We start from the raw sequence: 27,056 nt of genomic DNA on the forward strand, positions 1-27,056 counted from the left end.
TAATTACCTGGGGTTCAAACTGATTTAGGACTCCTCTGGATATAATGCTGGTAGACTAAACTTTGTTTTCTCTTGAATACGTTAGCTTGTGTAAAAGATTCCCACTGTATAGAAGTGTAAAAAGAGGAAAACTGGCAATTTTTCTCTGCCATGGATCTATATTTTGTCCTTGAAACTCTCAACCGGAATAATTACAGATGGGAGAGTTAAGGATTTCATCTCTCTTCTCTCTCCTTCAGTCTCCCAGTCTGCCCCTCAGCGGACTCCTTGAGCCTGGAGCCCCGCAGAACGCCAGGCTGTAGAACCGCAAGGTTTATGGCGTTGTTTTACCTGTCTCACATTCAGAAACTCCCTTCGTGAAGGCACAGAGCTCTCTCTGCTCGCGTTCCCTCACAGGGGAGCTGTCGGATTCCCTCCTCGAAGCCCTCCCGCCTCCACCCTCGCCTAGGAATCATTCCCCAGAGCCGCCCCAGGAAGACCCTCTGACCTAGGCGGGGTGCGGGCCAGGGAGGGAGGCGATCAAGAGGTAAATGGGTCAGGAGCTTGGCTGGGACCAGGACCCCGAGGAGTCCCGGGTGCTGCGGGGACTGTCAGCCTTCGGAGCGCCGCGGGCCCACTACGGCGGGTACTGGCGGCGGGAGCCTCCCCTCGGTTCAGACTTGGGCCAGGCACGCCTGGAACCTGGCGCTCCGGCTCCTCCCGGAGCCGCCGACGGCTCGGCGGGCCCCGGGAGCTCTGCGGCAGCTGAGAGCCGGCAGCCGGCATGGTCTCGGACTTAGGGGCCAAGAAGGCTGTCTAGTCTTGGTTAGGGACACTGGCTTTGGAGTTCAATTCGGGTTCCGCCTCTAGCCTACTAGGTGACCTTGGCCAAGTCGCTTCGCTACAGCGCACCAGCTTCTAAATCCCTATGAGGGAACTGAGGTGATGGCTAAATCCTGGGACAGTTGTAAGAATTAATCAAGCACTCCTGGCAAGTAGTAGGCGCTCAGTTAATGGGGAGCAATGATCAGCAATAGGAGTTAGAAGCGAAAACTGCTCCGGGTCCCGAACGTAGGTTTGGGCTCTGGCTTTTCCCGTTCCTCACCGAGGAGTGGGGGAAGGGGCAGCGGCATCACCTACCCTACATCCCCTCCTCCCTCCTCCCTCGTTCCGAGATAACTCGGGAGTACCGGGAGAGGAAGGCGTCCTGGCCTCGGGCTCCCTCGCACACCCAGAACCCCCAGCCTTGTAGCCGCTGCTGGCCCCCGCGGCACGTCTCTCTCCCTCGAGCTGAGGAAACATTTCGGCCGTGAATTGAGTATCTCGCTCCCTCTCCAACCGCCGAGCTCACTCGCTGCCTCCTCCGGGTTCCGGTGGCATTGGGGAGCCGGGCAAAGGCTCGGGCGGCAGGGAAGAGGCAGCATCGGGGTCTCAGAGTGTCTCCCGGCACTGGCGAGGCGAGCGAGGGCGAGGTGAGCGGAGAGAGAGGGAGAACGCCGGGCCCCCAGGCGTCCCTAGGCCCCTTCCTCATTTTGCTGCCTTCTAGGGACCGCTCTGGCTTTTGCCACCCGGAGCCACACTCAGCCCCAGAACAGCCAGGTGTCCCTTAGCCGCCACTCGCCCTCTCCGGCTGGGACAGAGCTCCGGGGGGCACCGGCTCCGCCCGCGGCAGGAGTGGGCGGCCAGCGCAGGCCCGGGAGGTAAGTAGGCGCGGGAGGCGGGTTGGGTGCCTGCACGTGCGCGCGCCTGTGCGCGTGCTAGGAGGGGGCGTGGGGGGGGTCCGCCAGGGGTGCCCCCCCAGGGCCACCTGCCCTTGCAGCACCGTTTCGCCGCTCCAGCCCTCTCGCCCCCGGCACCCAGGGTCTGGCTCTAGCCATCCGCGTTCCCCACGCTCACAAGTCCCATCACCCCCTCATCCAAACCCCACCCTCCCCACTAATAATTTCCCAATGCAGAATCAGACCGAAACCTGGAGAGACAGCTTTGCCTTTCTGCTCCCCTCGCCTCCCCCCCCCCACCTCCTTCTATAAATAATCCGGACTAGCGGGTCAGGCACGTCACACGGCAAGAAACCGGGACCCCGAGGTTTTCTTCTCTGGGAATAGGGGGCAAAGGGTGAGGAGGAGGAGAAAGAAACCGCTCGTGAGTAGTGAAGAAAAGCTTGCTCCTTGACTCCTAGAAGAGACCAGGCATCATTTTATTCTTCCTTTCTTTTTCTTTTTCTATTTTTCCGTTTCTTTCTTATTCTCTACTCCCCTACCCGCCCCCCCCCGCCCCAAATCCGACGGATTGCTCAGCACTTCTCCCATTGGTTTCTTTCTTCCCTCCCCCTTGGACTGCTGCACCCACCGTCCCTCCCCCCCCCCATCCTCACCGCACAACCCCCATCTCCAGCACAAATCTCGCCCCACGCAGGGGATGCTATTCGCCAGGAAATAAAGTTCAAACTACTCTCCTCTTAGGCTTGCTGATACCAGAAGTGGGCTCCCAGGCAACCCATTTCCACTAGCAGTCCACACCTGCTGTCTTTTAAATTCCCTGTCTGGTTTTGCATATTTAAGAGGAAACACACAAACACGCCCCAAAAACCCGTGAGGTACAAAACTGCCTCCAGGAACTACCAAAACTTACCAGAGGCTCTAGTTGTTTTGTCTTAACGAAAGGAAAACAAAGATTTTACTCTGGGTCCTCCTTGGGGTGACTTTCTTATATTATTCAAATATGTATATGTTATATATATATATATATGTTTTTCCTTTTTCCCCTTTAATTTTTTTTTTTTTTTCCCTTAGCAAGAAAATCTGCTCGGTCCCAGGCAGCCGCTGCTGCCCCTTTGATGTTTTGGTACACCGTGCGCATGCGCCTCACATTAGAATTACTGCACTGGGCAGACTAAGTTGGATCTCCTCTCTTCAGTGAAACCCTCAATCCCATCAAAAACTAAAGGGATGTGGAGAGTCCGGAAAAAGGGCTACTTTGGGATTTGGTCATTCCCCTTAATAATCGCCGCTGTCTGTGCGCAGAGGTAAGTGTGCCCAGCATTTCTCCTTTTCATTTCACTTTGAAGGGCTCTGTCTGCATACCTCTGTGAGCAGGGATCTGTAGTGAGGATCAGATAAATGCTGAAGACGATGTGCCTGCTGCCTTATTGATGCCTGTTTATTGTCTTTTCTTTCCTTAGTGTCAATGACCCTAGTAATATGTCGCTGGTTAAAGAGACAGTGGATAGACTCCTGAAAGGCTATGACATTCGTCTGAGACCAGATTTTGGAGGTAATGGGGTTGCCTTGGAAATAAGAAACAGCCCAGCTATAGCCTAAGCTGTCTTGTGAGCTTTGTGCGCGCTGTGTCTTCCCTCTCCCTCATTGTTGGCCGCATGTGGTATAGCGAAATGTGTCTCTCCGTTACCATATTGAGAAAGTGATCCAAACTTAAGCCGATTTGTTGCTATCCAGCACTCTGATGGTCTTTCAGTGAGACCCTCTTAGAGTGTATAGGTGACTGCTGTTCTTAAGCTTCACTGCTGAAATCTTTTGCTTCACTGTCTTTGCTTCATTAAGATACAACCCTTTTAAGTTTAGCTAATTGTGTGCCCAGAGAACCTGGCTTACTGGTGGCCATCGTGAACATTTTTGAGAACAAAATGTGCAGGCAATTGGTTGAAAAGTGACATTAATCCCCTGTGCCCGCCTACTTTGGAAGAGTTCTGGCAATGGTTTAAAGTGGCTGGTATCTGGATATTATCCAGACCTGGAAGCACCACTGTGTGGGGCGGGGGTGGGGGGGTGGGGAGGGAAGGGGTTGGGGAGGGCTAAAAGGCAGGGAGGGTAAGTGGAGAAGGGCTAGGTACCTCTTGCTGCAGCCTTAGATACACTGATATGCCCATTTAATTTTGCTTTAGATTCTTCCGAAACTCAAAGAGTTAAAACCTGCGCACGGAAGGGGGGCGGGAAAGAATGAGGAGGAGGGGGTTTTAGTGCAATATATAAAAATTCCCTCAGGCTAGACTGGTTCCTCTGACTTCTGTGAGTTGTGTTTTCTCATACTGAGACATCTACATATGTAGATAGAATTGGAATCCCTCTTACAGGAGGGCACGTGTGTACACGTTCCATAGAGCATTTCCTAGAGGAGTGCCTGGCACTCCTTTTAAAAAGGAGCAGAGAAGTGAAGAATATAAGGGTGAGCAGTGGGGGAGGCATTTGGGGCAGAATACCCCATGCCCAGGGAAAGCTCTTGCTGAGAATGAATGAAGTTCTCAGAAATCACGTGGCTGGCTATCTTGGTTCACAGGTCCCCCTGTGGCTGTGGGAATGAACATTGACATCGCCAGCATTGATATGGTTTCCGAAGTTAATATGGTGAGTATTGAGGTTCATGGTTTTATCTCCGCAGACCTTTATTTGGGGACAGGAAGTGGAAAGGAGCCGGTTGGTGGGGATGATGTATGCATGAGTATATGTATGAAGTGGGGCTGAGGGCTGAGGATTTTGCTTTGAAGCCCACTGTGTTTGAGGTTTCAAAGCCATCGTTTTTTGGTCCCTAAGGATTTTTCCTACCTGGTTTGGATACCTGGGAATTGTTACAGAGCAAGTAAAATGCATCATAATTCACGTACAAAACACAGCCACATGCAGAAGATCCCTTGCAGAAGCCACATTTCTTAAGGTTTAGTGGGAAACGAGATTCATCAAGGATTTTCTGAGTTTGGGGTGGGGTCAGGAAAAGAGGGAAGGGTTTTGATTTGATATTGCACAGGGAATATAACTATAAACTAAACGGTCACAAAGAGGCTGACTAAATGACCCTGGGATACTGATGTCCACTTGTTGCTTTCAGAGATGGTTTCTTTACAGCTGATGGCAATCTCCTCCTCCTACAATTGTTCACCAGCTCTTTTAAAGTCTGCTGCCCACCAAAATAAATTACAAAAATTGGTCACCCTGTTTTCTAAAAGCAAGCTCAGACCCATGTGCCCTAGCTAGTCACTTCTGCAAGGTTTTTCACTGTATATCCTAAGGTCGTACATTTTATGGGCAACTGCACTTTTTATTGGCTACCTTGTTGGACTTGGGGCAAATGCTAAGATAAAAAGCCTCCGTGTTCCCAAACAGGGACACTTGTGGGGGGTTTGCTTCATGCAGGAGCGCCCCCTGCTGCCTACCTTGGGTCACTACAGACGTACCAAACAATGACAAGTGTCCCAGATACCCCAGATTGCTTGGGCTGCTACTTGTCTTTCCAGTGACTTTTCTACTCTGTGTCTTTGAAGTTTTCTCCTTTGGAAAGGTCTCTCTAGAAAGGCCACACCTGAATGTAAGATGCGAGTGTTACTTTCAATCCTGAACGTACACAGAACATTTCAGAAGATCGTGTTGTGGCATGGTTCTTCCTAGAAATGAAATGAACTATTTAAATCAGAGGATGTCGTGTGTAAAGTTTTCTGCAAAAACAATTCTAAGCCAGCCATCAGGACTTGAAAGTTAAGACACTTACTAATTAACTCAAGAGAGCCAAAGTGCTAGGTAGTGGATAGGCTCTCAACATTATGCAAATTTTCATATCAGAATTCAAATAGAGAGCAAGTCAAATCACCAGCCTTATCCCTATACACTCTCCAAAGACAGTTGATAATCCTGAGGTATCACAAGGTTATAAAACATCTCACGACTACTCCAGGGAATATTCAACAGTTTCAGCCATGTTTTAATGACATGTTTGTCTTCTTCTATTCTACTTATTGGTAAGGTTTTTGATATATAAGATACAAACACAGACTGAGACAGTATTGGGTCATTCAGAACTACAGATTTCCCACACGTTATGAAAATCCCCTGTTGTCTAGAGAATATGTCATCCTTGGGAAACTAATCTCTCAGATATACAAATATTCACTTTTGTGGGATTATGGAGGTCTTTCATTGGTTTAAATTTGGAGTTTTACCATAACCATTACCATTTGCCAACAAGAGTGAAGCAAAAAAAAAAAAAAAAAGAGTAAAGTAAAAAAATGTCCTAAAATGAGTACCTCCCAAGTCCCAAACATTTTAATCTAAATTGTGTTGCTAGAAACAGAGTGATTAGAAATCAGGTATTGTTCTGTGTCCTACATATAGTCAAATTAGACTCCTTTTGATTTATTTATTTATTTTTTTTACATAACAACATCACAAAATGGTATTCTATGGAAAAATTAGGAAACAGAGTCCAAACAGAGTCCAAATGATGAGAAGATTAGAAGTTGCTGTGATAGGTCAACTAGGAACTTAGATGTGTTATATCACCCAAATGTTTAGAGTAGCGTTTTTTTTTTTTTCTTAAGTTTTGTTCACCTTTTACCTGCATGCAGCATTTTGGAAAGGCATCTGAACTGGACACAATGCCAAGACCTGCTAGTCAAAATATAGACACCAGCTAAGGCAAGGTGTCATCTCTTAAAGCTATTTACTGTTGCTGAAAAATCATGGGATGTTGAAAGTGCAAAAACAAATGTCAGGTTGTAAATAGGCCAGTACTGCAGCATTAATGATTAGAACCAAGTGTCAAAAATCCCATACCAGATTCCTTTCTTAGCCTACTGCTAACACATGTAGACTTGTCCAGACGTATTTTTACTTGTTGAAAAATTAACACATTTCAGCTAACAGTCAGAGTGACTTTAAATTAATCCTTCAAAGAAAAATTTTGCAGGATATTTTATTTTTAGATATGCTTATTTGATTTGAAGCAACAGATGGGAAATTTCATCACTGGTGTGTAAAAAAAAAAAAGAAGAAGATGTTCATGGCATATTGTCCTCTGTATACAGGTTTAAAAGTATTAGTATCTTTTTGATCATTTTTAGTTCTGAAAGAATGACTGATTATTTAAATAAAACCTCAAAATTAATTAACATGCATGTTATGTTTTGTGACATGCAACCTCTAGTAATTGTAACTTCCTTTTACTATAGCAAATAGTATATTTGAGGGATGGTAGACACTGGGTCATATAGATTGTCAAAGACTCATTTGTACTGAAGGAAAAGACCCATGTCAATTTGATGCTCCTAGTAAATCACAATAATAATAATATCTGAACCAAGTCAGGAGTTTTGAATTCTCGTTCTGCTTCTGCTGCTCAGTCATCCTGAGGGAATTCAAAGACAGATGAAGCTCAATTTCCTCACCTGTTGGAGGGGAGGAATAGTCCCATTTTACTTAGTGACAATTAGAATTAATAAAACAACATATGTGAAGGTATTGATGTTCTATGAACATAACTTATGTGGAAGACGGAATAACAGGCTATCACTCAAGAAACTGTCTACTCTAACTGTGCGTTTAATGTACTTGGGTCAATAATTTATATTACCAGGTCTCAATTTTCTTTATGTTTGAAATTAGGGGGGACATGTTAAATTGACTTCCAACCCACAGTTATATGTGTTGCTGGTTTGGTTTAGTGTAATAGCTCTGTTGAGTACAAAGAAGTTCCTGGAAAACTTGGAAATCCAGCATAAATATAAGGAAAATGCAGAATTCCTAAATATCATGCAGTTGTGAGTTCCTACTCATGAAGGTGAGGATGATAGCTTACTCAGGTGACTAATGGCCCAATGCTAGATCTTTGGAAGAATGTGATTTCAATTAGAATGCTCCTGAGCAGAAAGCTTGGCTTTAGAATGAAATATTTTTAGATGTCTTGGTTACATTGGCAGGAATCTTTTTGTTAAGACTCTTTGATGAAAAGTGCATTTTAAGATCCAAAATTGGCTCTGAGAATTAAGGACCGAAATAGCTTTCTCTTCATTTAAAGCAGATACTTCTCCATCTTGAAACAACACATTTGCCAACCAAAGAGTGAAGCAATATTTCACTTTTGAGGAAATAGTTCTAGTAAACACACACACAAATTACCTTTTTATGGAATGGCGAAAGAGAAAAAGTGCTGCCTTTTTTTTTTTTTTTAAACAGATGTTTTCTTGCATCAACAGATGCACAGTTTAAAATTCAATTCAACACAAATGCTTAGTTAGCAGCTACTATGATCCAACCATGTTAGGCCTTAGAAACAGATCAGTGAACAAGATCAATTTGTCCTCTGACCTCATGAGACTTAGCATCTAGGTGTTCACTATTCTTAATTCTTCTGCAGACTCTTACTGTACTTATATCTATCTTTTTTCTAAAACTTTTTTTTATGAGTAGTCAACTGAGTACCTAGTGGTCTGTATCTCCCATGTGTTCCTTTGTCACTTGTTGGTTTCACCATTTGTTTGATATTTGCCATTTCAAATTTCTATATATGCTACATATTCATTCTAGCTTCCTGATTCATGTTTATAAACTGCATATAGACAGAATTACAGTGTATCTCCCCTGTGTATCTATACACAGAATTACAGTGTATAGATCTTGCTCTGTACACAATGGTTGGCTGGATGTTTGACTCCTGGTGAATGCCACAGATATTGGGTGAACTATTTGTTTTCATAACAGCAATTTTTTATTATTCACTAGAACACCATACCATATATGTGGAGAAACAGAACATAGACTCATAGGCCTCAAACTCAAGGCATTCACTGTTTAAACAATGTAGAAAGAACCACAGTGCAGGATTATAAATGCTTTGAAGGACGAAATACACAGGGTATATTGGAATGCAGAATCAGATATTACATAGAAATTACTAGGTGAGGATGGGATTAGAGGGCTGTGGATAGATGTCCCAAGCAAAAATAATGGCACATAGATAAAGAAAGAAAGAAAAAAAAAAGCACAGGAGAGATAAATGGGGTTAGGGATTTGCAAGTAGCTTTAAATGGCTGGAGTTGGGAGTGAAAGTGAGGAGGTGATAAGAGCTGGTATGGAGATCATAGGCAGTGATCAGCCTATAAAGCCATTTATGCAGCTTGCTGAAGAGTTTAAATTTTGCTGTGAGGACTGCAGGGACCCATGAAAGGATGTGAATAGGAGAATTGCATGAACAGATTCACACTTCAGGAAAATTCTTCTGAAATACAGTTAAGCAAAATGTAAAGTTGGGAGAGAAGATGAAAGCTCATTGCAAAAATCCGGGAAGAATTGATGAATTGAGGCAGGGATATAAAAGAAAAGATTAAAAAACAGGGGCATTTACAAGGTAGAAGAAAAGGACTTGGTCAATCCCAATTTCTGATGGCACTATTTATTGATACAGAGGACACGAAAAGAGCAGCCAAGTTGGAGATGGGGTGGGGAATTAGGCATATGGACAGACAGCGAGCTCAGCTTGGGATGTGTTGAGTTTTCTACAGATGCGAAATCTACCATGGGAGATTGGAAAATACAGAGTCTAGAGCCACGTAAGAAGTCATGACTAGAGAAATGAACTTGGACATAGTCAGTTTATAAGTAGTATTTATAATAGTATGAATGGGTACAATTAAATAGGGAAAGTGACAAGACAGTGACAAATGGAGATCTGGCGAGAGCTGTAATTTAAATAGAGGAATACTGAAAAGGAGTCCACAAAGATTAATAAGTATCTAAGCCGTAATCAGAGAGTTAGGAAGAGAACCTGCAGGTAAGAGTGTTTTGGAAACTCAGGTGCAAGAGAGGTTCAAAAAGAAGAAAGTGGGACACCTGGGTGGCTCAGTTGGTTAAGCCTCTGACTCTTGGTTTTGCCTCAGGTCATGATCTCAGGGTTGTGGGATAAGGCTGCCTCAGACTCCTTGTTTGCTTATTTGGCAGGGACTTTGCTTGAGATTCTCTCTCTTCTCCTTCTGCCCCTCCCCCACCCATGTTCTCAGCCTGTCTTTGTCTCTCTCAGATAAATAAATCAATCTTAACAAAAGAAGAAGAAAGTGGTTAGCAGTGTCACATGCCACAATGATTAATTGAAATAAGTTCTGTACCCCTGGGGATAAAAATATATGTTTATAAAAAATAAAAAAATAAAAAAAATAAGAAATAAAAAAAAATGTAAATGAAATAAGTTCTGAGACTTAGCTCCCAACTAGAGTAGTAACAAGAGGTCTCTGGTAAACATCAAGGAGCTTTAGTGGTTGGAAAAAATACTTTTGAAAAATTTGGATCTGAACTGAAGTAGGGAAAGAGCTAAAAAGAATGATATATAATTTGGAGAAGTTTCCTTTAGAAGGGAGTAGGTTGCAGATACAATGCAAGGGATAGGTAGAGTGGCAGGACAGGATGCTAGAGGCTTGCTTGATGGAAGACCTCTCTCTTCTCTCTGACATGGGAGACAATCTCTGTTGAGAATAGAGGAGGTTAAAACGACTCTGGAGAAGGGGTGAGTAGGTGAGGTTAGCTGGGACACACAGAAGGATGGCTATGAAGCATGAAGCATGGCGAAGGTTATGGCATACTTAATTCTAAACACATTATGCTTAGAAACCCTCTTACCCAACTTTTGGCAAGCATGTTACATTCTCTCCTTTTTCTTCTTCTCCTTCCCACTCTCCCGCCACTCTTCCTCTTCTGTACAGTAGCCAACATTTTCCATTATCATCCTAACACTAATATAATAAAATATAGTTAATGTTTATTGAGTTCTTAACTCACGTAGCTATCCTGTTGATTTACATTATCTCATGCAATCTTCCTATAAAAACAGTGAGATGGCTACTATCAACCTACTTGCAAAGGAGGACCCTGAGGCCCAGAGAGGTTAAGTGACTTGTTCAAGGTCATACAGATAGCAAATGACTGATTTCACATTCCTTAATCTTAGCCATATGATTCTATTGCAGTTTTAAGTGTAACAAGGCCTCGTTAAAAATAAATAAATAAATAAATAAATAAATAAATCATTTTCATCCTTTGAGGACACTGTTTTGTTTCAGGATTTGTTTTCTTTTCTTTCTTTCTTTCTTTTTTTTTTTGAAACAGTGGATAGGCCAGATAAACTAATCCTTCATAAGATGACATTCCTCACTCTATCCACCTTAAAAAAAAATCTTAATTTTTATTTAAGTGATTCCAAATAGGTGCTTTATTCAGGGTATATAAAATAAAAGAAATGATCCCCATCCTTGAGAAACTAATACATTAAATTACATCTATTGTACATAATTTAAACCATGCAATAAAAGAAGATTTACATAAGATCTTGAAAAACCTAGAATATTTCTTGATTCATAATTTCTTTCATTATGAATGGGTACGGCAAAATTATCTAATAATTTTCTTGTTGCTCCAAAAGAATCTGTCAGATAACCATGAAGGCCAATAAATGCCAGAAAATACTGACTGGTATGTTTAAGAAACATAAACTCGGGCGCCTGGGTGGCTCTGCCTTCAGCTCAGGTTGTGATCTCAGGGTCCTGGAATCAAGCCCCACATCGGGCTCTCTGCTCGGCAGGGAGCCTGCTTCCCCCATCTCTCTGTCTGCTGCTCTGCCTGCTTGTGATCTCTCCCTCTCTCTGTCAAATAAATGGACAGAATCTTAAAAAGAAAAAAAAAAAGAAAAAAAAAGAAACATAAACTCAGTGGTTATGCCTGTGGGTGGACACTATGTGAAAAGACCACACCCTTTCCCGTATTTTTTTATTATAAAGACCTCATCTTCAATTGAACTTTTTTTCCATTGAGAACACATTTTTCTGATATCTGATTTCTGAAAAGTTGCTCCAGCAAATAATTCTCTTAAAGGCGGTTTTCTTTTTTTCCCAGATCTTTCCTTCCTCCATCCCACATAGTATCAATGAGACTCATTATAAAGATTATATCTCTAGAAGACTTGCCTATTTTTAAACATCTATGCCACTTTATACTACAGCTGATAAATCCATTTTTTTCTTGGTTGACTTTTAGGACAATTTTTTTTTTTTTTTTTTGCTGTTACTTTATGGATACCCTGAATAATGCTCTTGCTTAACTATGACATGAAATAAAGATAGGATTATAGGCTTACTCTACAAGAGACAGCAGGCAAAAGGAAGATTCTCAGGTTTCATATTATAGTGCATCATGGGTACTTCTATGTACTCCTCTCAACCCCCACTCAAATAATTAAATGGTTGTGGGAATTCCTTCAAGAATGGAAGTCAGACAAAGTGTTTTTCCTAGCTATAAAGGAGGGGCATGTGTGTGTATTAATTTTGGGGAACGGCACTGATTTCTTTGGTGATCATTCTATAACAAGATTTCTTACCCTCAGCATTATTGTCACTTTGGACCAGAAACTTCTTTATTGTTAGGGGGCTGTCATGTGCCTTGTAAGATGTTGAACAGCATCCTCGCCTCTACCTACTAGCTTCCAGAAGTACTTCTGCTGTTGTGAAAACCAAAAATGTCTCCAGAAATTGTTAAATGTGTCATGTAGGGTGAGGGTATTGTCCCCAGTTGAGAACCACTGGTGTAAAGAATGGTATTGTGGTTTTATCTCCAACCAAAGAGAAAAGAGAAGATTTGTGGTTGAGGTTTTTCTCAATAATCTTTTGCTTAATCACTATGTACATTTATGTTTGGAGGTACATTGTCACAAAACCAATTTTAAAATGCTAGCAAACATTGAAAGCAAAAATTATCCACATCCCCATTACTTCATTAAAACTGTATTCTAATTGGTCTATATTACCTTCTAGTTCTCATCTCTTTGTTTATTCATATTTGACACATTCCAGTTATTTTGTAGAGAAAATTTTATAATTTACACTTTCACTTAATACATAATGAATATTTTTTACAGACTTATGCTTCATAAAAAAAAATACAGATCTCTACTACCACCTAAGTGAACTGATGTGTATTTTTCCATGATCTTACAAACATACATATAAATATACTGACATTTTATTTTTTGTTCATCCTTTATTTTTTCAAAAAGCAATTTAAAAATATATTTAATAGATTATTAGTCATAATTCTAGCTATTGATTATTTGAAAATAAACATATTTTCTTTTACTTATGCACCATTAACAATAATATACAAATCAGATATAAAATAGAGAACTGGATTTAAATAGCATATAAATGGAAAATTTAAAAAATTTTTAAATCAACTTGACTCATGTTTACACAGCTATTCTTTACTCTGTTTCTATTTTGATATTACTTAGTTTTTCCAAAATCAACTTATATTTTTCAGATGACAAAAACACTTAAAGCAGTTAAAAGAAGAATAAGAGGAAGGATGGTTATGAGTTTTTAAAAGACACAAACATAATATATTTTTTTAAGTATTTACTTATTTATTTTTGTGTGTGTGTGAGAGAGAGAGACAAAGAAAGAGAGAGAAGGAGCATGAGCAGGGGTCAGCAGCAGAGGGAGAGGGAGAAGCAGTCTCCCTGATGAGCAGAGAGCCTGGCGTGGGATGGAATCCCAAAACCCCAGGATCGTGACCTGAGCTGAAGGCAAACACTTAACTGGCTGAGCAACCCAGGTGCCCACAAACACGAGATTTATATGTTGCTTCTAGTTGTGCATTTTATTTACAAAATACACATTTTATTAAACAAGGAGAGAAATTGTTTTATATTATCCTGTTCCTATTTATACGGAAAAATATAGGAATGTCTTCAGCCCATTGCTCTTGCTGGTGCTCATTTTAACATTCTATCGGCATTTTTATTGCCAAGTCTCATTTTTCCTTGCTCTATAATTTGGCACTTACCACCCACTTACTTGCCAAGAGGTCTTAACTTAGAAGTAATTGGCAATTGAAGATAAAATAACTTCTCTCCTAACACAATAGCAACAATTAATGAGTTTTAAAGGTGAACGTACAAATATTTTAGAAAAGTGATACACAAAAGTAAGCCATAGAAGATCAGAGATGCATTGACAGTACCTACAACAATGCCTGACAATAGGTGCTCAACAGATATGGATTGGATGAATTTGTTGAAGCAGTAATTAAAGGACTACAGGACATCAAGCTACAAGGAAATATTATTGAGTGCTAACTTAAGTAGCACTCTGTTAATTCAACTGGATTGTGAAAGGATGTGAAATGGTTCTTACACAGGGTCTAAGTAAGTCTAGAGTCAAGAAACCTTAATCTTACTGCCTGAAGAGGAAGGTGATGCTAGATAGAAAAAAGAATATTTCAGATGGTGGGAGAAGAGAGTGGTGTGTCTTCCAGGGAGAAGAATCAAAATAAAAATTTGAGAACCAAATTTTTACAGTGATTCTTGGACTTCCCTATGCAGTAGAATCATCTGAATCTAGTATTCATATTCTATTTTTAGGTCCATATCCAGAGTCTGACTCAGTAGGACTGGGATGAGGTTCAGGAATCGGCATGCTTAAAAGCTTTCTATGTGACTGACACAGGTACTATCTGAAGGGCACTGTTTGAGGAACACTAATTTTATAGTGAAGTTGGAAGCTAATATAATCACTAATTAAAGGAATTTTACAACAACTGACTGGCCTCTAGTTATAATGTGGAATTGCAACAATAAAGAGCTAAATGGTCAGAGTGGGTGGGATTTGTAGAAGAAGACGTCATGAAGGAGACAGTTGAACTAAACAAACAGGATCAGTGTGATTTGAATAGATGGAAAATAAGAACAGTTCTGTGGGAAAGGGTAATAGGGTACAGACAACATGAAGAAAGTTATTGTATGTTAGCAACAATAATATTACAAAAATATAAATTCAGGGTGTAAATGGCTATCTCATTTAATGTTCACAAAAATGCTATGAGCTAGATAATTGTATTATCCCTTTCTTTTACAAATGCAGAAACCAAGAACTAGTCAGATTTTACAGTTAATGTGAGTGGATTGGAGTAGTAGGGTGCAGTGTAGGGTATGAATATGCAGGGTATGAACACATAAGGTGGGGCTTAATTGCACAGGACCTTGGCTGCTATGCAGAAGAGACTGGAAATTCTTGAGTCAGTGCTCTGACTTGATGAGAGAATCTGAAGCATTTTCACAAAGAGAGGAGTAGAAGACAGGTGATGCTAAAGGAAGTATGAAGATGTTGAAAAACATTTTCTAACTCTGGCTTTCTTTTATTTTTATGAAATGTCCTTTGGAGCTACCATACCAGTTTTATTGAACCAGATGATGAAAATACTTAGAAAGAACAAAAGTTGAAACAAAGGTTTTGAAATGGGGGAGGGATAAACACCTATCACAATATTTGATACTATGAGTAAATTAATAATAGCTCCATCAAGTATTTAGTTTTAAGATGTCTGAAAAAAATCAGAAATACTTATATTTTAATATACATTTCAGGGTAATATGATTTAGCTATTCTTTGGTTAGAAAGGTAGCTATTTAATTGGAGACTAGTAATACTAGTATTGCACATTTTCAAATAGAGACAATCCCACTGAATAGCTTCCTGTAAATTATTTATGGATGCCTCATTATTAATCTGGAAGTATGCTTAATCCTAAGGCCTCAGTGATTAAGCATCTTGAGATTGCTCCTCTAAAGATCAATAATTCAGTGCCTAATTGGTACAAGACCATCAAATCAAAAACATTTTTAAAATGTTTATCTGTAGACTTTTCCATGAAGTTTTTAAAATTAAATAGGTAGTTTTTAAAAGCCATGATTCACTCAGTTATTTTATTTTTTATTTTGAATAGAAATGATGATTCCTCATGAGAATTTAATCCATCTACTTGGCTTTATTTATCCACTAATATATAATGTATACTACCAAACATACTAGAAGTAGGCATTTATTTTTAAGATTTCAATTAATTAATAATTTACGAGAGAGAGCACAAAGAGGAAGGAAGAGGGAAGAGGAAAGACTCTCAGGCAGACTCCATGCTGAGCACAGAAAGCCTGAAGCTGAGCTTTACCCCACCACCTGAGAGGTCATGGCCTGAGCCAAAACCAAGAGTTGGACGCTTAACCCACTGGGCCACCCAAATGTCCCTCAAAATAGAGATTTAAAGAGGATTTAATAAAATACATACGAAGTTATATTTTTGTCTCATGCTCTCTGGGTTAGGTTTTTCATTTTCCATGAAAATAGAAATAGTCAATCATAATGGAAATTAAAGGCTGTTTTATTCTGCATTATTATTCTGCTAAGAGGAAGTATTGGATAGTATGGTTTGTAATATACGTAATCCAAAGGTGACCTTATTGTGGAAACAGACCCATTTATTCCTACCTTCTAATTTCTAAAGCATCAACATCAGGCAAGTAGTGTTTTAGAGAGTGTGCTGTTTATCTCTCCCAGAATGAAGCCTTTGTTTTATTTTATTTTATTTTTTAAAAATTGTTGTACCAGAGTTTTCCCATCTGAGAGACCACCAAGGAGCCAACACAGATGCAGTCACTCAAGGGTTTATTCGACAAGCTTAAGCTTGGGCCCAAGTATACCCGACACAGTGGAGTAGGGACTTGGGCCCCGAGCTTAGTTAGGGCAGGAGTATTTATGGGTTCCTGTTATTAAAGCAGGGTGGGGGTTTCTGGAACCAAAGCAGGGTGGGGCTTCCTGTTACTAAAGCAGGGTGGGGGGTCTCTGGAACCAAAGCAGGGTGGGGGAATGTTCAGCCCTGGGGCACAGGGGTCTGAGATGGCTGCGGGAGCTAAGTACTTATGCTAAGGCTAAACCTGAGGTGGGATGACCTTGATTTTTCTTGGCCTCCACAAAAATATTTTATTTATTTATTTGTCAGACAGAGATCACAAGTAGGCAGAGAGAGAGAGAGAGGAGGAAGCAGGCTCCTTACTGAGCAGAGAGCCCAATGTGGGCCTCCATCCCAGGACCCTGAGATCATGGCCTAAACTGAAGGCAGAGGCTTAATCCACTGAGGCACCCACGTGCCCCAAAGCCTTTGTTTTAAAATAATTATTGAATCTTTCTGCTACTTAGGACTATAAGTTAACTGGATTTCACAAAAGACAGTATAGTCACACAGTTAACTTTTAAACAATTCTGCATAGATAATCTTTAAAAATTGTCCATTTTTTAAGGGTGTTAATATTCTTCAACTGTAGATTTCTCAAGAAACATTTTTTAACATTAATCTTTAAAGAAATGACTTATAGGCCATTTTAAGGAATATCGTAAAACAAGCAAAGATATAAAGCGTTTTAAATACAAGTGAGTAGGTGCCAATTATTGGGTTGTAAAAATCTAATCACCATTCTGTAAATTTAACCACTGTTGAATATATTGTGCTCCAAAAAAATGAAATTTAAGTACTTTATCTGTTTGCTTTCTTTGACCTACAGAGAAACTTCAAGACTTATTTTGTAAATACATATTTCTATTTCTTTTTCCAAATCAGTGCTTGAGTTAATAGACTGAAGATCTCTTGAAGCATTCTCCCATCAATCAGTTGTGTAAACCATTCCTCTTTCAAGCACTGTTAAACCAACACTCTCTTTTGACTCTGGTGGGGTGATCTGTTAGGCTGTGTAAATTTGCATCTGGCTTTTGTGTTGGAAGAATGCGTTTAAGTGTTTACTTGAATCACATTGACTGTATGGCAAACCATTTTTCTAACTGAATTCATCAGGGAATGATACCGTTGTTACTCTGAAAGTCATAATATTTTAAGTACTTGCCAAATTTACAGGTGAAAGATCTGTAGAATTACAGAGCATATGAAAAACACAACTTATCTCATTTCCTTCAGATTTTTTGGATGCTTTATTTTAAACTTTAGGTGTTGGAGGCCAAGTTCTCTTTCATAAGAAATTTGAATAAGAGCATTTTGCCAATTGCTTTTTTTTTAAACACTACGAAGTAATATTTTCTGACAAATGTATTATTTTCTGGTTACACAGAAAGATCTACTCTCATTTTCATATCTTAATTGCACATTTTCTAATAGACGAGAGAATTCCTCCTCTCTGTTTAATGAATCAGCTTTGAGAGACACATTTTAAAATGGCTTTATTTATTAGTTTACCAAACCGACTCTGATCATCATCACCACCACTTAGGTGGAAATTTGTTTTTAATGGAACGTTCTTAGGTTACTTGAGTCCCCAAGTGGCAATGCTATAGATGTGTTCTAGTTTTAAAATTGCAGATTTGGACAAAATGTCTCTTAATTAAAAATAGCAACAATCCTGGAGCTCTGGGTTTTCTATTTTGTTGTTCCTGTTGTTGTGCCTAGTGTAATCATGGCAGGAATAAAATCTGATTAAATCAAATGCTACTTAAGTCTTTGAGCTTTAAAGAGAGAGAGAGAGAGAGAGAGAAAGATAGAGAGATCCAGAGGAGGAGATGAAAAGAGGGCTAGACATATGTGCTCCTCTTCTTGAAGAGTGTGTAGTGTGTTTTCAGTAGTTGAGAAATAGCGCCTGGGGTGGTTCAATCCTTAAGTGGCTGCTGGCTCAGGTCAGGTCATTATCCCAAGGTCCCAGGATCCAGCCCTGCATTGTGCTCCCTGCTCAGTGGGAAGTATGCTTCTCCCTCTCCCACTCCCCCTGCTTGTGTTCCCTCTCTCGCTGTGTCTCTCTCTCTGTCAAATAAATAAAATCTTTAAAAAATATATAGTTGAGAAATAGCAGAAGGCCTTTCTTACATAGTTGCTGTGTCCTGTTTAGTATAAATGAATATTTACATATGTAAAGTATGCAACAAAGATGTAGCATGTAAGAATGTATATATAATTAAGGACTGTCTTTTTGAATTTTCATGATATGAAATCAGTGATATCAAAGTGCATGTGGATTCTCTGTTCTTTTAAGCATTTGGTAGTTAATAAATATTTTAATTTAAAAAGGTCAGTAAAAAACAGGAGTTGAAAAATTGCAGTATGTCTTCAACATGTAATTGGGATATATTTATTTTGATTAATGACCCTACTAAAAGTCACTACCATTTCTTGAGAAACCTTAATTTTTAAATGTTTTCACATTTAATTCTCAAAAATTCTATAAAATAAGAAATATTATCATATTTTACAGATGGATAAACTGTGTTTTAGTAGATTTTTGTGAGTTAGAGCCCAATAGGACCAAGACAATACAGCCCTCCTTATGTTATAGCTGGAAATGTGCTGTAACTGGAATTTGAGCCTGATTTGTTCCCTATCCCATTTATTTATTTATTTATTTATTTTTGTTTGTTTGTTTTCTGAAGTTAAAGGAAAAAGAAGTTGAAAAATTGAATGGGCCTGCTTCTATCATAATCTCCCTGGATGATCATTAATAGTCCGTATTCCAGATTCCCAGATGACTTTTGGGAAACCTACAAAAATGAAGTAAATAGAACATAAGGAATAAAATCCGTAATACACAAAAGTAGGCAGTCTAATTCATTGAGAGATCAATTAAATTAGTAATTTTCACTATGTCAGCATCATTAGAGTTTGTGGGTAAATTGAAGATTATTATTTACCTTCTTCTTGGATATTATAAATCATCATTCATCACTGGAGAATGAATTCAATTCTTGCTTGAAACAAAAATCTACTTGAAAAAAGGATATGGTAATCTTGAGAATTAAGAACAAAATTAGATTTTGATTAAATTTTATGACTTTTAGAACCAAGAAAATATCAGTCTTTGATATCTTAACTTATTATTTTAATGATTTAGTACCTATCTCAGGGTCTGAGCATCTCAGAATATTTAGTAAAATGATGATTAGCATTTGTATGAAATAATAATTGTGTTGTATTTCAAAGTCAATCTAAAAGACTTCAGTTTGAATACATTTGTGTTCTTCAAGGTTGAGAAAAACAGGTGGCTTAAAATGTTTCTTTTTTTTTTTTTAAAGATTTTATTTATTTATTTGACAGAGAGAAATTACAAGTAGATGGAGAGGCAGGCAGAGAGAGAGAGGGAAGCAGGCTCCCTGCCGAGCAGAGAGCCCGATGCGGGACTCGATCCCAGGACCCCGAGATCATGACCCGAGCCAAAGGCAGCAGCTCAACCCACTGAGCCACCCAGGCGCCCGGCTTAAAATGTTTCTAATTTCTTTTTTTCTACTTTATCAAATATACAACGGGGTTGATAAAAATTAAGAATAAAATTAAGTTGCATATATTTTATATATCTAATTTTATACACATACATATGTGTGTGTGTGTGTGTGTGTGTGTGTGTATATATATATGTAATTATTAAGTTCTAGATTTCTTTTGAAAGTAAGCAATCCTTGGGCTAAAATATGCTATTGCATTTTTTAAGAGATTATTTCTATAGTTATTATGAAAAACTCAGCACTTATATCAAAAGCAGTGACTAGGAAGTTCTGGATTTGTTCTGAATTTGTCACTGATGATAAAACCTCCTATAGAATTCTTGTTCAGTTTCTGTATTTGCAAATCAAGGAAATCAAGGAAACCAAATAAAAGGTATAAAGTAACTTCCAGCTGTTTGTTATGTTCATTTTACAAAGTGGACAAATTTGTTATACAATTTTCTTAATATTCTCCCATTTTTTAAAAAAATATTTTCCCTTTTTAACTTGAATTATTTTATTACTTGTTTCTGTCCATTATAGAAAAATTAGTAAATTATAATTAAAAGTGAAGATGCCTATTAGTGTCATCACCTAGCTATAAATACTGCCAGCAAAATGGTCACTGAAACTCCAGACTTCTTGAGATGTACATAAAATAGAATCAGATAGTATCAGACATCATGTTATATTGTTTCTGCCCCTAATAGTTTGTGATCATCTTTTGATGACATCTAAAGTTTTTGTACAACATAGTACACATGGGTTGCTGAATTTCATTGATTTTATTAAATCAATCCTATTGATAGACATTATGATTATTTGGGGGATTTTTAACTATTGTATATGAAACTATATTAAACCATCACATGTGGTCATATTTGATGCCATTGTAAAAGTATCTCCTCTGGTAAATTCTTAGAAATGAGATTACTTGAAGCCAGAGCTTGTAGATTTTAGGTACTGCTACGTATAACAAAACTGAGCTTCCTTTAGGTGCTAATTTAGGTTCACAACACCAGTGTATGAGAGTTCCATGTGCACATACTTAGACCATTCCTGGGTATCTCCCTCTGTGTGTTCATTCTTTCTACCTTTGCCAACCTAATAAGTGACACTGGTACCTTGACTAATTAATTTTTTTTTTCAAAATAACTATCTCTACTGTTTTTTTAATAGGTTGTATTTCTTCTCTGAGTTGATTTTTCCTGTCATTTATTGATATCTTTTTTTCCTATTAGAGAACTCATTTTTTCTTATTGACTTATTGGAACTTCTTATATATTAAGGGTATTAACATTTTCTTACACATTATAAACATACCTCCTTATGGAATCACTTTGTGAATAATATATTTTAGTATCCAGAAGATTTATATTCATATTTACTAAGATACATTGTGGTTTTTGGTTTTCATTTTCAGACTTTGAAAAGTCTTGTTTACCCCAAGATTTGAAAGGAATGTTCAAATGATCTTTCAGTATCTTATGTGATTTTTCATTCCAATATTTTATGTAAATATTGACTCCATTTAAAATGTGTTTTCAGATAAGTTCTGAAATGGGACTATCCATAGGATGGATAGATGGATAGAGAGCTGGATACATAGTTGTGACAGTAAAATTTAATGAAATAATCTGTTCTTGCCCTAGAATTCAAAATGTTGTTTTTATCATATAGGAAATCTCATATGTCCTTAGGTCTGTGTTTTTACTTGGTAATTTGCATTATTAATTTTTTTCTCTTTTTGTGATGGCATCATGTGGTTTTAATTATTCTTAAATAATTAAATATTTAAGATTATTTAAAATTAAATAAATTAAATAAACCTTAAATATCAAGGCAAATCTCCCCTCATTATGTTTCTATTTATACTTAAGCACTGAAGTGGGGTTTTTTTTGACACTGAGATACTTATACTTTCATACAATCTTTGTATTTTGGCAAGTTAAAAAAATGCAACCAATATTTTGGTTGTACTTGCTTTGAAATTTGGAAGAAAATTTACTTCTCAACAATACTGATTTCTTTCTAATGAAAAACCTACTGTGTCTCACCATTTGTATATATTCTATTATGTCCATTAGTAAAGTTTTATAGTTTTTTACATGTCTTACACATTTCTTGTTAAATTTATTCTCATAGGCCTTCTATAATTCTTATTAAATTTATTCTTCAATACTTTACAGTTTTTCTGGTTATTGTGAATAGGATTTTTATATCCAATGATTATTTTTGATCCTTGGCCAAAAGAATAAATGCCATATAGCCATCTGAGAAAGGTGTTTTTACCTTTACAACTCAGAGTACCATTTTTATTTCAGTTTATGATGAGGTGTCTTAAGTGTCACTAACCTGTTTGAAATGTGTATGTGTGTGTGTGTGTGCGTGTGTGTGTGTGTGTAGAGTGGGGGGAAATATATGTATATGTATATATTTTGGTTGTATATATATATATGTGGGGAGAGAGAGGGAGAGAGAAACATTATGTACTTTTTTTGCAGTTTATTATTCACAGCCAACATAAACATTTAAAATGATTGTTTTATTTCAATTTCAATCTCCAACATAGGATTCACTTACTTGTCCCCATAAAACCAAGACGAATTACCACTGAAAGCATAGTCTTAAAGATTCCTTCTCTTCCTTTAAATTGAGGCTAAATCTAAAATTTAGATTTAAAGCAGAATTCTCTGCTTCATATATCGCATTTTTATCTTGCACGTTATGAACCATATGAAAATAAGAAAGCTTTTTTGATGTAGTAGGCCAAATCATCATCACATGCTACATTTAAGCTCTGGTATCCATTACTTGAAGTATGGATGATTTAATTACAGATAGTTGAAAAGGGTATATTTTATATCTAGAGCAGTTACAAACAGAGGAAAAAAAACAATGTAATTGACAGAATATGTGAATACTGCTACAAATACCTGTTTCAGAGTATAGACTTTTCTGGATTTAATAATAAACCTATTCATGACCTTTATCCACAGACTTGATCACCAAAGATTGAGGATGATAAAGGCTCCCCCATTATGGTAGTCTAAATTCATAAATAATTTGATCATTTTAAATACATTGACTGAAGAGTTTTCATCCTTCAGCTAAGAATGGTTTAATTGTGCATGAAGTTTGAGATCTCTAGAAAATATCCCAATAGATGTTATAGAAGTTTAGGGAAAGTGTTAGAATACCATATACATTTTAGGGGATTTTAGTGACTCCTTAGTTGAATTGTAACTTTTGTATTGGTTAAATTAGAAGCTCCTTTAAGGAAAAGCAAAAGCTCAGATGGAGGAGAAAAGGCTTTCTATGAACTAGGCCAGTATCGTCAGTATAATATAGTATTTGGCCCTCATATACATACACACACACATACATACATATATAAAATTGAGTATAAGTTTTTTTCTGTTTAATAAAAAATTACCAGTTTCTGGGTGAGTTATTTATAAAGTTTTTTTTTTTTTTAAAGATTTTATTTATTTATTTGACAGAGAGAGAGATCACAAGTAGGCAGAGAGGCAGGCAGGCAGAGAGAGAGGGGGGCTCGATCCAGGACCTGAGATCATGACCTGAGCCGAAGGCAGAGGCTTAACCACTGAGCCACCCAGGTGCCCCTCTGGGTGAGTTATTTAACATTGGAAAACTTAAATTAGATGCATGAGTAGATGGGGATATAATATTAAATAATAATGCCACATGCATAAGTTGGAAAAGATGGTATATCTTTGTACAGGAAAATGTGTTACTTGTAATTAAATAGCAAACTGAGAGAGAAATTCCATGCTATTTTCCATGAATTCAAATGTATGTTTTTCCTTGCACAATGTCTATACTGGATGAATGTTTTTTAATATTAAAGTATTGGTGTGTACACATTAATGACTTTAGACTTCTGACTGATGTATCAAGGAAAGCTTGATCTTTTGACAACTGTTTTTTTGGTTCTGTTTATTTTCATAAAAAATATAGTTACAGTACTATCATAAATAGAATGTTTGCACAATTGAAAGGGAATTTCAAAAAAAATCTATAGATTTATTTTCCCTTCTAAAAGATAATTATAAAATTTATCTTCAAAGATAGATTATAGAATATTTTATTTTTCAACCTGGATTTTAGTGAGATTTGCTTTTGATAATCATGCCCATCTTTATTCAGCTAGTGTTGGCCAAAAGATTGTTGATATTTTTGAACAAGGGTCAACCAAATATGGCCAAAATTTGCCTATTTTTATAAGTAAACTTATATTGGAATGCACTCAAGCCCATTAGGTTACAATATATCCATATCAGCTTTTGCACTTTAAAGGTAGAATTGAGTAGTTCCAACAGAGACCATAGAGCCTACAAAGTCTTCAAAATATTTACTCTGTGGTCATTATAGAAGAAAAGTTTCTGACTTGTATTATAGAGCAATTAGTATAGAATGAATATAAAATACTCTGGACATATAAACCAGAAGAGGAAGCACATATAAGAACATCATTGTTCTTGCTTATATATCTGCTTGGACTTTACTTGAATGAGAGAAGGTTCAAAATAAGAATGTATTGAAAAATGTGATTTCACACAAAAGTACACTTTTGTTAACTGAGATATGGAAAGCACAAAAAGGAAAAACTCTTTAGTATTAAAATTAGGAAAATTATAGAAAATAATGTGAAGCTCTTTGTCTCATACTACTTATTTTTAGATTTGCTCCTTAAAATCATAGATAGATTTTAAAAAATGAATGATAGTAACTTACATTGAGGTTTGCTCTATAGCAATTGTGAATTTGTGTGACCTAAAAAATGTATGGATGTTTCTTAGAAGATTAACATATTAATATAAGAATTAAAATCAAGAGGATCTTTTCTACTCATAGTTCTTAACAGTTTCTCTCTATTGAGAGATAATCCCATAGCCCATTAAACCATGCTTCATGAAGTCAGGACCATTTCTGTTTTTTTGACTATTTTAACTACTGCCAGATCTAGCTCAAAATGGTCTGACTCATGGAAATTACCTAAGAAGTGATTTAAATTAGTGATAGAATAATCTATAATCCCTTTTATTAGTGCTTTTTGTTCCTAAGAGGTTATAGCACAGCAAAATCATAGTTTTGTTCAGAAATTTTTTATCATAGCTCACTTTTTTTTTTAGTCTTTATTAATTTTTTATTTTTTATAAACATATATTTTTATCCCCAGGGATACAGGTCTGTGAATCACCAGGTTTACACACTTCACAGTACTCACCAAAGCACATACCCTCCCCAATGTCCATAATCCCACCCCCTTCTCCCAAACCCCCTCCCCCCAGCAACCCTCAGTTTGTTTTGTGAGATTAAGAGTCACTTATGGTTTGTCTCCCTCCCAATCCCATCTTGTTTCATTGATTCTTCTCCTACCCACTTAAGCCCCCATGTTGCATCACCACTTCCTCATATCAGGGAGATCATATGATAGTTGTCTTTCTCTGCTTGACTTATTTCGCTAAGCATGATACACTCATGTTGTCGCAAATGGCAAGATTTCATTTCTTTTGATGGCTGCATAGTATTCCATTGTTAATCTGCAGTTTTTATTCAAGAATGTTTTGTTTGATTTTCAGAATTTGTTCAGGAAGTCATTGTACAGAGCTGTCACAATAGTCCTACAGTTATGTAAGGATCTGCATATCAATGGTGGTGACAATTGAATCCACAGAACTCAAAGGGTTCCCAACCTGACATCTTTAGACAGTTCTCCTTCCTTTCTGAAGTTTGTGTGCTGGAATTATGGATGGAATTAAAACTAAACCCAAGAGCAGAGCTAAATAGGAGTACCAGATTGTACCTAAAAAGAGGTATAATTGTTGTGACTTAACAGCTAATAAATATGCCATCATATTTCAGATGTAAGAAAAGCAGGGATTTCAGCAATGAACTAAGTTAGCCTACCAGACAAAGAAAGCTTTAAGCTCAGTCCTTGAAACTGTTTATTAATGTTGAAAGTCTTTGAAATTGGTTAAAATGTATTTAAAGAACAGAATTAAACAATCTGCTTTTTTTGCTTGATTAGAACTAAATATATTTGTTAGTTATGTCTCCAACTACAGGAAGAAATCATTTTCTTAAGACTGATAAAGGCAGTTTTGCTTATGAAAATTTCTGAGTTGTATGTTTTTTCTTTGATGGTTTTATAAACATTGGTAGAATTTCATAGAAGTTGAAGATCTGGTTTGTGGAATCTTGGGTCTTCTTACTAGCTGTGTAATAAGATCCAAGTAACCTAATAACATAAAGCATCACTTTTCTCATCTATAGAATAGGAATAATGATATCCAGCCTCAGAAGATAATTCCAAAAATTAAGTGATTTAGGGGCACATGGGTGGCTCTGTCATTTAGTGTCTGCATTCGGCTCAGGTCATGATCCCAGGGCCCTGGGATTGAGCCCTGCATTGGGCTCCCTCCTAGGTGTGAAGCCCACTTCTCTCTCTCCCACTACCCCCTGCTTGTGTTTGCTCTCTGTGTCTCTGTCAAATGGATAAAATATTTAAAATAAATAAATAAATAAGTAAAATGAAAATTAAATGATTTAATATACATAAAGAGCTTAGTAAAGTTCTTTGCACATCATAAAGCTCAGTAAATTATATCTATTAATTACATTACACACATACAAAATTAACTTGTATGGTGTTATAAGACCTCTGACACACTCGTGATTTCGGTTTATGCAGAATGGACACCAGATCAAGGGTAATGATAACTTGAAAAGAACATGATCATGTGATGGTCAAAAAAGTTTTGTACTAGGAAGAAATTCTAGGACATTAGGCTAGTATTCAGGAGACCTAAGTTCTAACTCCAATTTACCTACACACTTGTGTGTGATCTCAAATATGTTATTTTTTCCCCCTCTCTGGACCATAGTTTCATTTCTGTGTGTGATATGGTGGTGGTATGGGGGCAGGGTGGGGATGAGGGTAATGACTGGATTGATACAATCTTCTAGTTTTGAAGTACTGAAAAATCTTTGAGTTAAAAAAAAAAAGGAGCAGTTTTTGAAAAATTTATTCCTAAATTGTTAAATTTGCAATCAAAGTTGGAAAGAACTGGGGGGGGGGTAGACAACATTGCTTATTAGGCCAGAAAAAAAGCTGACAAATGGTTAGTTGTGTTGTTTATCAGAAAGTGTGCTTCTTTGCAATGGAATATTTTGCAGTTGTTTTGCAGAATAAGCACTTTGCTAATTCTTTAGA

At 37.6% G+C, this 27,056-nt stretch overlaps 1 protein-coding gene across 3 annotated transcripts in view; it reads left to right on the forward strand.

Annotated features, from left to right (window-relative positions):
* Positions 1–1,134: 1,134 nt before the first annotated feature.
* The window catches only part of GABRB2 (gamma-aminobutyric acid type A receptor subunit beta2), a 238,042-nt gene continuing 212,120 nt past the window's right edge, over positions 1,135–27,056 (forward strand). The window contains exons 1-4 of one of the 3 annotated variants that reach the window (XM_013064899.2): positions 1,135–1,679; positions 2,772–3,004; positions 3,161–3,252; positions 4,273–4,340. In XM_013064899.2, the coding sequence (XP_012920353.1) occupies positions 2,928–3,004; positions 3,161–3,252; positions 4,273–4,340 (237 nt within the window). In that variant the 5' untranslated portion in view covers positions 1,135–1,679; positions 2,772–2,927. Of the gene's footprint in view, positions 1,680–2,007; positions 2,122–2,771; positions 3,005–3,160; positions 3,253–4,272; positions 4,341–27,056 lie in introns of those variants that run through there. The other 2 variants (XM_004737681.3, XM_004737679.3) reach the window with 2 other exon arrangements.

The sequence above is a fragment of the Mustela putorius genome, unplaced genomic scaffold (assembly GCF_011764305.1).
Source record: "Mustela putorius furo isolate JIRA1106 unplaced genomic scaffold, ASM1176430v1.1 tig00000145_pilon_pilon_pilon, whole genome shotgun sequence".
In the NCBI taxonomy this organism is placed as follows: Eukaryota; Metazoa; Chordata; class Mammalia; order Carnivora; family Mustelidae; genus Mustela; species Mustela putorius.